Source organism: Typha angustifolia, chromosome 15, assembly GCF_048772165.1.
Source record: "Typha angustifolia cultivar Huaian chromosome 15, ASM4877216v1, whole genome shotgun sequence".
NCBI classification, from domain to species: domain Eukaryota; kingdom Viridiplantae; phylum Streptophyta; class Magnoliopsida; order Poales; family Typhaceae; genus Typha; species Typha angustifolia.
Genome location: NC_133253.1, coordinates 7,536,964 through 7,550,895, shown reverse-complemented (window position 1 = coordinate 7,550,895; position 13,932 = coordinate 7,536,964). Strand labels below are relative to the sequence as shown.

The window sequence follows — 13,932 nt, the reverse complement described above, 5'->3', positions numbered from 1 at the left end:
AAAAAATCAGGAGAATATTGAAAGTACTTTGCCAAATATTTTAAATGGTACATAGTTTACCTTTGAAGATAGGTAGAGAGAAAATAAATGAAGAAAATTACAAAAAGAAGGGCAAGGATGCAACAAAGTTGCAAATGAGGGAAGAAAGTAATTATACAGAATATAGAGCCACGTTCCCTGAATAAGAATTAATTACTTTACTATTAACTTGTAAAAGAACAGCCAAAAATGCAGAAGGCAAATGATGCAGTTCATTGGAGCTCGTTATAATGTGCTTGATAACTAATCTGATTGCGTAAAGCAAACAGGGTTCTCTTCCAACCCCTATACTGATTGCCTACAAACTTCTGCTATGAGTATTATAGTGTTGACCACGGCAAATTTCACGCATGCAAATCTTTGTTTGAGCTCCATACGGGCGCTTTTACAGCAGCACCATCAGCAACTAAACCAGATCCATTTTCTACGGTGATCAAAGGGTCTGACTCGCTTTCTTTTACCTGTGACATAAGTGCAAAAAGAATAAGAGAAAAATATTTAGCAGGAAAACAGAATATTGTAGCTAAATGCATTGTTAGCTCAGATCATCTTTGCAATTCGCATGATTGTCAACTTAAATAATTTCTAATAGGTAACAACCATTCAGCTATTTCTTTTGGCAATAGCCATAAAACATATTTGAGGAACCTCACATCAAGCATCTACTTCTTCATTGTTGATTGTGTATAAATATAATAACAGCTATGACCAACAAACTTATCTCAGTTGTTGATCAGAGAGCTATTCAAAATCATGAATAAGTTGGCAAAAGAAAGCAGTTGTTATAGGACAGATAAAAAAACAATTAACAGATTGAGATGCCCTAATATGGTAAGAAAAGCATATTTATAGAATAATAGCCTCTTATCTATTGGAGACTTGTTGGACCTCGGAAGATGATAACCTCCAAGCTACAAGACAAAATTGCTTAGCTAGAAGCTACACCAAAACAAAGTAATCTGAATGCTGGATATGCAACTCACATTCAGACTTACATGATCTCACTGCTAGTCATGCTTATGTGCAATACAAAACTAGATACACCTGCTTTTATATGCTATCACAATTACTGATTGGCGCACACTGTTATATAGTCAAAACTCTCAATTATCAGAATCCATCTTGCTGTACTCTTATTATAGCATTGAAAGTGAAAGTAAATTAAGTATGATAATCATGAACTTTTAAAGGTTAGTTTTGCAGGAAATATCAAAACATGGAAAGGAGATTTAACTATAAAAAAAATCCATCAAAAGTTAAACTATAGGAGTATATCTTAAAAGTACAGAAATTCATGATAACTGAATGAAACCTGTGATATTTGAGCAGATGCTTCATTAGCTTTTTGCTGGCTCTCAATTGTGCAGAAATATGAGTACGAGATCATCCCAAACATTGCAATTAGAATTCCAAGTATATTTCTCCAGCTAAATGGATCATGAAGCAAAACATAGCCAAAGGCCAGGACCAGGCATGTTTTAAGATGACCTAAAACTTGATAAGTGACAGGAGACGTCTTCCCAATCACAAGAAATGTGCTGAAGTTGACAGAAACTGCTATTAAGCATGAAAGCACAATGAAAAACTGCAGAAGAAAAGAGGGAAATATAATTAAAATCAGATACAAGGAAAAAGCAAAGGAAATTACAAAACATTGCTTTGTTGCTCACCAGAACTTGAGGTGTGTACTGGAAAGCGAAGACATTTTGGTTTGTCAAAAAAGCATCAAGAAATGGCCCACTGACAAACAGGGTTAATGCTTGATAAGGGCTTGACTGGTAGAGTAGCTGAGTTGAAGATACCTTAAATTTCTTCTGAATAGTATTTGTCATCTAGGAACTGATTAAGGACCAAAAAATAGATCACACCTCTAGAGCTTCAATTCAAGTTATTAGATCAGATAGACATGCCATCTGAACACGAAAAACAAAAAGAGAAAAGTTTGGCTGATATCCCCTAACAAACCTGCATGAGCATGCTAGATTCAATACTTCACACTGTCTTGAATCTGCAAACTTGTAAATAAGCAAACCTTATCCTTTCCAGTGCTTCTTCAGGCTTTCTTTTAAAATCAGTATGTGGAAAAGCATTAGTTATGGAAATCCAGTTACCAACTGTGAGAGGTATTCATTATCAAGTTGGCTGAATAAATAGATTGAAAGCTCCTCATTTTGGCGTACCACACTCAGCTATCTTGCCATTTGATCCATTCGGATGAGATTATCCTTAGGGTTAATGATAGTATCATCATGCAAAGCACTTGGTATAATATTTAGAACCAGAAACAATATTCCTATATATTAAATGAAGAATGTTCTCAGATACAAAACAAAATGCTCCAAGAGCAGATTGATGCAAGATATGAGTTGGAATTAAATTTCATACACCTTTACCGATGCGCATCTTATATTGAGTGAATAATTAAGAAGAATTGGTGTACCGTGAATACTTTATTATGTTAAATATTTATCGCTTAGCTCAAGTTAACCCCGTTGTATAGGCGAAATGAAGTCATATTCAAGGATACAATCTGAGCAATGCAAGTTGTAACAACTGCAAGGAGAGATAATATAGATCCCAGAACATTGAGTTGCAGATCTGTTACGGTTGCTATGCCAACACCTAGAAGGAGGACAGTAAGTGAGAGCTGAATAGTCCTACTGCAGTGACAGGTGAAAGAGAACACATCAGACGAAGTGGTAGAACTCAAATCAAGGTGCATAAAAAAACACTCACTAAATCATGCACAAATTAATAGTTTTAAATCTGGTTCAAGCACGACAAAATATCAGAGGAAATTATTATCATGTTTCAGAAAATAGCTGCACTAGCTAAAAAAATGTATATATTATATGCAAGCACAGAGTGCTTAGTGCGCATAAAGAAGCAGTTAAGAGCAAAGGTGGATGTGCCCGAGAAAGGGCAAGTACTTAAAGCAAAATACCATTATTTTCTTCACCTCTCCTCTTTTCCCTCTTTGAAAGTACATAAAATTATAGAATGATAAAAATATCTTCTAATATCCAAGCAGTGGCCAACAAAGCAATGTTAGTATTACTGTGATCAAATAAGATCTAAGAATTTCCTAAATATTTGAAACACCTTTGCCTACTATCATAAACATCCTATAATAACAAATATCCAGTTACATCTTCTAGAAGCATTGCTCCCCTACTCATTCTGATGAAGACCTCATAGTAACATATTGATATATTAAAACATATAATGACGATATAGATTATGCTATTCAAGATTAAAAAGCTGATTATGCTAGTGACACAGGAAAGAAAACAGAAGTTCTATTTATCTCTTCTAAATGCTTTAATTCACTATGTCTGATCGTCAAACTCATGTATTCCTGACAAAATGAATACTTATAATACATTCAGACTGTGTACATTATAATAACAGAGGCTACATCTCCAATGATTATATTTGATGCAATCTAAATAATTCATTGATACCATTGTTAATTCATTGAAATACAATGTGCTTAACAAAGGAATTATGGTCCATGAAGATATGAGCAAAAGAAATCTAAAAGATCTGATAGATAAGTTCTTCCTCGAAATCTATAGAAGGATTGGTGCATTAAACCATCTTCTGATCTATATTAATGATAACAAGAGAACCTCATTCAAATTAAGCTGTAAACTTGTAATCCACATTCTGAACAATAAACCAAGTCATGTTTGTTGCAGGCCAAACTATGTTTTCCTCTTAAATTATGATGTAAACAGAATGACAAAGCAGAGGAACTTTAGTCATTTGCTTTGCTTATCTGTGTGGTATCCAGTTAAATCTCTCTTTTGTATTGTACAGCCCATCTGAGATGATGAAGCAATCACCTCTTAATATCTCAGGATCACCAAATACAAACTTTTGTTTACTTATTCTAAATTTACTTAAGTTGCAATTCAATATGCTCAAAGTTAACCTACTAATTAAATCTTTATATTTAAGTGTTCTCTAAAATTTGACTATGAAGATACTGACATTCTCATCTAGCCAGTTAGAACTATTTCATTGGAAAATAACGTGCAGCATGTTACAGCTTTAGCTTAGTTAGTTAACCAATAACAAACATATACAAGTGCGGATGTATGCAGATCCTCAGTCTAAAAACTTATCGTCGTAGGTATATAAATTGTTCACCCTACCATGGTACGCAACATTTGCCACTAGTAGTTCTCAACTAGTCAACTATATCATGCATCTCCTTCATTGGAAATACACACATAATTATATATGCTAAAGAAATACACATATACACCCAAGACATATACAGAACGCGACTTTCTTTTAGAAAATGATAATATTTAATCTCTAGGAACTCTCTTCTTATATGTTCTTAACTAGTCAACTATATCATGCATCTCCTTCATTGCAAATACACACATAATTATATATGCTAAAGAAATACACATATATAGAGCACGACTTTCTTTTAGAAAATGATAATATTTATTCTCTAGGAACTCTCTTCTTATATGTTCTTTCAACTTTCAAGTCCACAGAATATGTATATATCCATATTTATTTATTTATAACAAGCTTAAGTGCTCTATCATGCAGATATGGACTTTCAGACTTTTGTTCACATTCTCTTTAGTCTTCACATGGCATAACAGATATGAACTCTCCATTTTTCGAAGGTCTTAATGTATCATTATACTTAACAGAAGGAAACAATGTGGTGTAATAAACTAAATTTAAGAAGCTTTATGAGGTTATGGCAATAAGAAAGAACCATTACTTTCTATCAGTTATGATGTGAACTTCAAGAGAAGATGTCAAGATGAATAGACTGACCTGAACTTCTTCAAGAAGAAAAGGGTCTCCAACAGCACAGTGCAAGGAATAATAGCCAGTTTCGTCATCTGTAAGAAAATGGTATATTAGAATTGCATCCTAGTAGTAGGATGAAGTCCAATTTCAGAAACTTTATACTGCAAAGTGGTAACATTTATACTACAGTAGCACAAAATAGCTCATCATTATCATCAAACTCCTTTTTCACCAAAGAGATCATAACTCATGTTGAGAAGCCTATTATGAATGTTACAAATGTCTGCTGCCCTGACATCAAATTTGTAGAAATTCCTAGTAAAAATAGGGAAAAAAAGAAACATGATAGGGTTTCCCACGGAAGCTATAAGTCTTGTTAGTTGGCAAGCTATTTTATCGACTATTAGCGACTCATGCTTATGCAACTTATGAACAACCATTTAAAGGATCAATAGTAAAAAAAATTCATGATCACCAGAGTGTTAATATAATAAGAAACACAAATAATTTTGTTCCTCACATATAACAAAAGGTTACATTCCAATAAAGAACAGGAATATTGTTCTCCAATATGATTGGCTTATTAACATAGACAAAAGGGATGAAACAAGATGAAGGACACCATTCCAAATATTGGAACTCCAACCATAACAGACAAGCAGAAATAAAAGTTGGATAGATAACTGGTTCTCATTGTGATTGGTGATATATGATCTGATTCAGCATTCACTAAGTCTAATTAATAATTTAATATCACCACTACAAAATAAAGAAAAAAATGAACAGTACAAATTGAGCAACGAATTTTCCTACTACAACTTACGAGTAATGCAGTAAAAAAGTGGAACCATAAATGATGCAGACCTGATAAAACCCAACAGAATTGAAACCAAGACTCAAGTTCAATAGCCCAATAGAGATTCCATTAAGTATTCCAAATCCCATAACTGTCCTTGCATCAAAAGGCTTGTGTTCAAATAATTTCATCCATAATGCCACATGAAGAGAACAGAATGTAACCAGGAGATGCCAACTTGTCAAAGTAGTGGCTGCAAAATACCAAATAGGAAAGTAATCACAACTTTGGCATCTATTAGATAAAGAAAAAAAATGTAAAACTGTAAATATGATCTTCTCCCCATGCGTTGGGGCTATATGATTGCATATCATTGTCTGATACATGCAGAGAAATGATATATTTTAAATTACAAACATATGGAACACATGGAGCCATCTTATTGTATCAGTCTTACGGATGACAAAATTTAACACCTTATTAGGCAAGAATTACAATAAAGTCGACCTTATTAGAACATAAATCATGACCACCTATGGCAACTGAGAAGCTGAATTGGGAATCCAACCTTTAGGGTCTGAGAACTTAATATTCCTTAAGAATTAAGATATAACATGTTGACATCATCTAGGCACATGTTACAACCTTTGATGACTGAACCCCATAATCTAGAGCTAAACTATATCACTATAAGTTCAAGATAGAATATGCTTGCCAACAGAATATCAATCCATGCAAGTTTTTCCTCTCCTCCTTATGTGTGTTTGTGTGTGCATATGTGTGTGGATAAGACCAAATAACCATTGTACTAATTTATCAAAGGAAATAAAAGAGAGGTCTTGGCATAAATAGGTATATTTCTTTCAAGCACTAGTGCAAATTGTTATGATCCAATCACGTGGGTTAGATTAGTTGAGTTGGTTGAGTCGATTCGAGTCAACTTGAGTCAGTTAGTTAGTTTTACTTATTGTTTATAAGAATTTCAAATAAATGGGATAATCCGTATGTGGATCCGATCCGCTAGGATTTTTACTTTTATAAGTAGGAGTGGACATGTATTGATTATGGAGAATCAGTTATTGAATGAATCTAAGTTTAGCCAAATCTTTATCTTTTACTGTAGCTATTAGATCGTCTTTATCTTTTTAGGAGTAAATCATATCCGTAGAAGTATCCCGATCTTTCAAATTCTAGCCATCTTCCTCCACTAGCAGCTACCCTATCTTAGGGCTGTCCTCCACCACCCTTGGCCGTTGCCATCCTCCGACAGCCGCTGCAACGTTAGTTATTTACCGTTCTGTCATGTTTCGATCTTTCTCCATTGTTTCATTTATGACTTTTCATCCTGACGTTGGATTCTCATGAAACCAGAACAATTGGAACATTAACACACGAGACTACCACCACATAAAATATCATATTTTCTTACGTTCAGATCGGTCTAGATCTGGTCCGTAACACAAATCTTGGAAGTTCAAAGAAATATAGTTAAGAATGAAGATGATATGTTCCAAAATCTAGCAACTTCCATTGGTATCATCAACAACGGCTTGCTGTGACTGTTGTGTACTAGTAACCCCAAGTAATCTTTCTACCTAGACTTCAAACTTCCTTCACCATTATCTTTTAACATAAGCATCAAATTTATAGATGCAAGATTTTTTGAATCTTATAATTACCATCAGAAGGTAAGGTAACTCTCCGGTTCATCTATTCAAATTGTTAAAAAGCCAATGCGAGAAGCACTATGGAATCATATGAAAAGCTATTGTGGCAACCTCAACTAAACAAGAATCATATCTTTCCATCTTTTGCTGGTTATTAATTAAACGATGCATAACTGCTAATCTTAATTGTGTCATTCACATATCTCTGTTAGAAGTCAGATTTTCAAGGGTGGAAGTTATGAGCACTCAGCAGCTTTTTCTCCGTAAGTCCACTCATATATCGGTTGTCTACATACAGCAACCCTGCGCCCAGTTGCCACCACCCAAGATGGAAATTTTATTTGTAGTGTATACACAATAATCATACTGGTCTTCATGGGATTGAGGAGTTGTCGTTATGCCAGATCATAATGAAACGATGGAGAAACTTGAAGATAAAGAAGAAAAAAAAAATCTATGTTCAAATAGTGCCACCAAATAGCTGAGTTGAGAGATGCTGATCCTTTGATATCTCCTTCACTAATCGTTATTTAGATACTGATAACCTGGTTTTGGAGGACTTGATGACCGATTGTGTCACTAATTAAGTTTCAATAGAAACAGGGGCTGTGGCCTGTTTGTCAAGAAAAAGATACTGATAACCTATCGGCTTTAACGGATGTGCAAATGAGAAGAATTCATTCTCTTTACATACCAAACCATTCTAAACATTTCATGACCATCTCTAGAAGTATCAGTAACCTCCATTAGATCCATCCGTTGAGTGTTCCCTAAAGTCCAATCTACAATAGTACCGAAGATTAGAACCCAAACGACAATTGAAACAAAACAAACAAAATACAGCTACCAACAGATCTCCCCCATTCTTTATATGCTACAGGACAAACGGATCCAATAGCCAGTAACATCGCACCTTAAAGCAACAAATATCCAAGCAAGTCATTAAATTTCAGATAGCAGCAGCAAGAAAGGATCAAAACCCAACAAAATAAATCAATCAGAACTCTCACCGAATGTAAATCCCAATGAACTGATAAGCGCCTTGTTGCAAATAACGATCGACACGGATGACACCACCGACAAGCTCAGCGCGCCAACTGTGCCCAATTGGAATCGCTCGCCTTCGCCCATCTTCACCACCCGATTCGATTCCGCTTTCACCTCCGTGATCTAAAGCTAATCAATTGGCGCTCATCATTTCGATCTGAACACCTAAAGCACCTAAAGAAAAGGAGAAAAATAACAAAAATAAAACCGACGGAATGAAACCTACCTCAGCTCCAAAGAGATCGAGATTGGAGGAGGAGTCGTAGCCCGAGCAAGACAAATCGAGGGACAATTCAACTTTTCATTTCTTCGCTTTAGATCTGAACAAAGGTAGGCAGAGGAGGAGAAGAAGCGAGAAGACTACTTAAAGCCTTCTATTTCTTCTTCGAGAGAAAGAAGAGGACTTCATTATATGCTCTCTCTCTCTCCTCTCCTCTCCTCTCCTCTCTCTCTCTCTCTCTCTCTCTCTGATAATAAATAGGCAAATTTGCATATAATATCATGTATTTTAATAAAATTGTGATTTACGCCACTATTTACAAATCTAGTTTATAATTTAATAAATATTTACAGAAAACACCATACTGTAAAATCTATTAATTAAATTAACTATACTAACAAAATTACAAAAATACCCTTAATTCATACTAAGAGTATTTTAGTTCTTCTAAAAGTAAAATACTTTTACTTAATGAAAGTTTAATTTTAATTGGAGTATTTTATACACGTAATCACAAAATTATATAGCTCAATTTATAAATAATAAATATGTAATATTTAAATTATAATTTCGTTAAAATATATTCTTTATAAAATTTTATAATAAATATATAATTACTTGGTTGATTTGTCCTTGTAATTTTTTATTTTAGCACCCAAGTCAATTGAAATGTTATTTTAAAATAAATTATTGTATAGAAGGACTAAAGGAGCCCCCACCACTTTGATTCTTTGGCACTCCGGGTGTCTTCTTTTGCAATAAATTAATATTTGCTCCTCAAATTTCACTCCAAGTTTCCGTTGGGCTGCTGCATAAGGTTAAATAAACGTGCTTAAATTTTATAGGTGGTGTATAGAGAGAGAGAGGGAGTTGTGATTTAAAAATAGTGTCTTGGTGTAATTAAAATTCACACCAGGATATAGGTCAAAAAGTATGAAACGTAACAAGGAAAGAAAAGAAATATAAGCCAAATTGCCCCCAATTTCACTTAGACCCAGAATTTAGTTCATTATTATTGACCCTTTAACTATGTATAATCTCTGGAATGTCTCTATTGTTAGTTGCTTGTTAGGTTTTCTATCAATTAAATCTCATATGCTAGGCACGTGACCCTTTTTGTTAATTGTTATGGTCATTTTATTATGTATACTGAATGGAAGATATAAATTCTCTGGCCTACCACTCTGGCCTATTTAAATTGAGAGTTTTATATATTTTTTCTTCTATCTATGTTAAGTTAAGAGAGGGTGGTCAATATGTCACTAAATATGAATGAGGGATCTATAAGTGAAAATGAGCCATAATTCAAATTATCCCCTCAATTTTCTCCTCTTAATTAAGTAGTATAAAGTTTTATTTTTCTCTTTTATCTCTTACACTTCACTCTACCAATATTAGCTTTCTCAAGATCCAAGAAACCAAATAGCTTTGGAGAGGGTAATCTTGATGAACTATTTTAATAATTATAAGAGTTAATTATAGTTTGACTATCTCAATTATCGCTTAGTATTATTTTCACGGTCTAAAGAAAATTAGACATATACTCCCTAAATTATTTAAATGTGTCACTTAGCCCCCTTTGTTAATATTTTATCAAAATTCTTTAAAAGCAAATATTAAATTATAAATCTATTCTAAAAAGAGAGGAAAAGAATAAATAAGAGTACTTTTACCAATCTAGTTAGTTAGTTAATTTTGTAATAAATTTTCTAACAAAATTTTTAACAAAGGGGACTTAGGGATATAATTAGATAATTCAGAAGTGTATGTGTCTACCTTTTTTCTCTTAAGAAAATAAAAATTAAAATATAATTAAATTATAAATTTGAATCAACCACTATAACTATCATGTATTATGAAAAAATGAAAAATAAAAGGAGAATTTGAAAGGTGTTGAGTTTTTGGCATTGTTTGTTCTGTCTATAAAGGTTTTTAAAGATAACTTTATATATATCTCTTAAATATAAATTAGATATATTTATAGTTTTACTTATATTTTATTGTTTGATTATAAAACGTAATCATTATCTTAAATAAGTTTATGTAATAATTTATATTTGATTACTAACTATAAATAAGTATGCTAATTTTATTACATCTTTTACTTATGATAAGATTTTATGCATAATTTATTACGTGACTTATCTTATACAAAATTTGACCAAAATATATATAAATAAATACTTAATTACAAAATATATTTAAAAGAGTCATAACTCATGAATAAATATTTTTAATGTACACACCAGATGCCACCTTTACATTTTAAAATATGTGCAAAAAATTAGGTGGCGTAAGTTAGGGAGAAGCTGGGAAAGTAGCACCGTCAATAGTGGAGAACAATTTGGGCCCAATGCTGTCTAAATTTCTTTATGATATATGGTCCCAATGTGGGGGGAACACCAGACTTTAGGTGTACCAACCAAAGGAGCATCAAATGGTTGGTAAGTTGTTGATTCCAGGATGGTTCATTCACAAGCTCATTGTTGAGCTTTTAATTGCCTCTTTCTCTCTCTCTCTCTCTCTCTCTCTCTCTCTCTCTCTCTCTCTCTCTCTCTCTCTCTCTCTCTCTCTCTCTCTCTCTCTCTCTCTCTCTCAAGTTATGCCGGATAAAATAAGCTTGGCATGCTGAGAGCTTACTTTGTTGATCTAATTGCAACGAAGAGTAATCTTATCCTCAGTCAATTTCCTTGTCAGAGGTTGCCGTTTATTACCAGCGATTTTTTTTTTATTGAATAACTATAGTTCTTATCATTGAATTCTCTAAGTTAAGTTAAAAGGACCGTTTTTTTTCCAAAAAAAATCATGCATGCATTATGCTTTTAAAATAATTATGATTCAGGGAATAAAATTATATATATATATGTTTTTTAAAATTCTAAATAACATGTAGTTATAAGCAAACCGTCAATTTTCCTATTTGACGTCGAGTCCATGTCAAGTGGGATTTGTTTTCTAAAACCTGTACACAAAATTCTATTAGTCGAGAAAATCTCATTTGCTCATAGATAACATAGTAATTAATCTACGTATCTATTAGAGAATCTCATTTGTTAAACTAACTAATTTACGTATTCATTAAGTGGCACACTGTCTCATATTCACTAAACCTAGTCAATTTAAGTTTGTTATTATTCCTAATTTATTGGAAAAATTTTTATTTCAACGAACTCTCTACATACTCGTGACGGATAGAATACATTAAGGATAAATAGTTGTGATGGTAAAAGGGATATATCGACGTATTGCTCGCTATCCAAGGAAAGTTGGCTTAGTTCCTCCTCGCTTGATGATAAGTGCATACAGAAATTGGCTTAGAACTCTAATGACCCGCTCCCTCATGTGGAAACCTTTTTGTGGAGGGATTTAGTTCGCGCTCTTCTGGTCAAAGCAGCAATTTACAAATGTATCCCGGCGTTAGATCCCAATTGCACATTTTGCTTTTTCAAAAGTGGAGATAGTGGATCACTTGCTAAGGCAGTCTCGTTTCATTCAAAACTTAGGTTGAAGCTGGAGGAAGCTTGGAGCAAAAACTTGATGCTTGGATACTCTCACTAAAGGCCCAACTCACTGTTGAACATCTCAAGTATGCTTTATTTGCTTCCTCTAGGGCATTTGGAATGTAAGAAACAAAGTCATTTTCAGGGATATTATGTCATGACCCAAAATAGGAATCATGATCGGCCATGCATCTCAAGATGCTTGAGATGCACGAAGCCTTATTAATACTCTCTACGTGTATGATGGCAAAATAAATAAATTAAATGAGAATGTGTTTTATTAAATTTTATAACTAATTGCAATAAAAATAAAACAATGTTAATGTTTTAATAAAAGTCTCTAAACTAAAAAAATAAAACTTCTAATCTAAAGCATAAAATCTAAAATAGCAGAAAGGTAAATAGGTGAATCCTAAGTGGAGGAGTCCAGGAACATCTCGCTCAGCCGCCCCGCTGACTATTACCTGAAATAAATAAACAAATAAAAAAAAATAATAGAACCCATGAGCCAACAACTATAGCTCAGTGAGTGGAATCCACTCACTAACCAAATAAATTTTTAATTCATATTAATACTGAATAAATTAAACTAAAAGCAACAATATCCATCACAATATGCAATAGGCATGCTCTCTAAATAATAACAATGATAAATTATTAAACTAAAACCCACTCACCTGAGTTTAGGCAAAACAACCGAAATCTCAAATCTCTAGCTTACGTACTAAAAATCACCACTTTAATTAAAATAATTATTAAAAATCTTTCTACAATTTAACCCAAGAATAATTAATTTGGGCTAAAATAAGCCCAAATCAATTGGGCTGGGCTGTAGTTGGCCCCGTAGCCCACCCAACTATTTCTTAAATGGATTGGGCCAAGGCCCAATCCAATTAGATAATGGAACCGGGTCGGGTTCCTTGGATTCGGATCCAACCTGACCCGAATCCAAACACTAAAAGGGAGAAGATCAGACTCGGGCAACCCGAGTCTGTCTTCTCCAAGCTGAAGAGAGAGAGAAAAAGAGAGGAAAAGAGAGGAAAAAAAGAGAGAAAGAAAAAGAGGAAGAGGAAGACGCCGGCGACTGCCGCAGCGAAAGTTCGCCGGCCGCACCCTTAGCTCCCCAACATCCATACGGTGTCGTCGTCCTCACGAGGTGGAGGAGAACCCGTGAACGGTGGTCGGAGCCACGAGGGCTCCAACGGTGACTGCCCATGGCACGAGGCCAACGACAAGGTGCTTCCAGAGGTAGCGGCTGCGACTCGAAGCCGCCGTCCGGCCAGATTTGCCGATGAAGCCGAAGAACCCCCAAATTAGGTATTTTCACTAAACTCTATTATTCTTAAATTAACTTTGAGGGGTGAGAGAAGGCTTACGAAGGAGTCACGTGGTGGTCTTCGCTGGCTCCGACGATGCTCCGGCAGGCCGATTCCACGGCGTGACTCTGTCGGTAAAGGAGGAAGAAAAGAGAGAGGAGAGAGCTGAGATCGTTAAGCAGAGAGAGAGAGAGAGAAGAGATTAGGGTTTAATTTATAGATTAGATGAGGATCAAATCTAATCCGATTCTAATTAGATGAAATCCCCCTCTAACAGCGCCTCATCGCGTGCTGGAGAGGGAGAGGGGAGGGGCTGCACGTGCACCCTCCTCTCACAACCCCCAATATTTTTTTGATTCTGACATATTAAGCCTAACCCTAAAGAGGCTAGCATAAGAGTGGAGGTTCTAAAGTAGTGGTCCCATCAATTGGACCATCTTTCCTATGAGCTTCCTGAGTGAATGCAGGTGGAGATACCAACGTGCGGTCCAAAATCGGGCAACGTTATATGCTGGTTAAATGTTGCTTGTCATGGAGGTCATAAGGGTGGTATTGGGAT

The 13,932-nt window shown here is 34.6% G+C and overlaps 1 protein-coding gene across 3 annotated transcripts; it reads right to left on the bottom strand.

The window, feature by feature from the left end:
* Positions 1-6: 6 nt before the first annotated feature.
* LOC140778029 (UDP-xylose transporter 3) lies at positions 7-8,777 on the bottom strand. Of its 3 annotated transcripts, none has more exons than XM_073122544.1 (8): positions 8,564-8,777; positions 8,301-8,494; positions 5,692-5,876; positions 4,852-4,919; positions 2,567-2,699; positions 1,710-1,871; positions 1,352-1,624; positions 7-500 (listed from the first exon to the last, which is right to left on the bottom strand). In XM_073122544.1, the coding sequence occupies exons 2-8, from the start codon at positions 8,419-8,421 to the stop codon at positions 384-386; spliced, it is 1,059 nt and encodes a 352-aa protein (XP_072978645.1). In that variant the 5' UTR covers positions 8,422-8,494; positions 8,564-8,777; the 3' UTR covers positions 7-383. The 3 variants fall into 3 exon arrangements, with proteins under 3 accessions (XP_072978645.1, XP_072978643.1, XP_072978644.1); XM_073122542.1 differs by having other exon boundaries at positions 8,301-8,466; positions 8,564-8,776; XM_073122543.1 differs by having other exon boundaries at positions 8,301-8,460; positions 8,564-8,776.
* Positions 8,778-13,932: the final 5,155 nt, after the last annotated feature.

What these genes read in the sequence shown, in the direction of transcription:
- LOC140778029 (XM_073122544.1), bottom strand. Translation starts at nt 8,421, where the DNA reads ATGGGCGAAGGCGAGCGATTCCAATTGGGCACAGTTGGCGCGCTGAGC. An exon ending in TTCTTCTTGAAGAAGTTCAG is followed by an intron (nt 2,700 to 4,851) that starts GTCAGTCTATTC and finishes CTGTCACTGCAG; the next exon opens with TAGGACTATTCAGCTCTCAC. An exon ending in CAACTTGCATTGCTCAGATT is followed by an intron (nt 1,872 to 2,566) that starts GTATCCTTGAAT and finishes ATCAGTTCCTAG; the next exon opens with ATGACAAATACTATTCAGAA.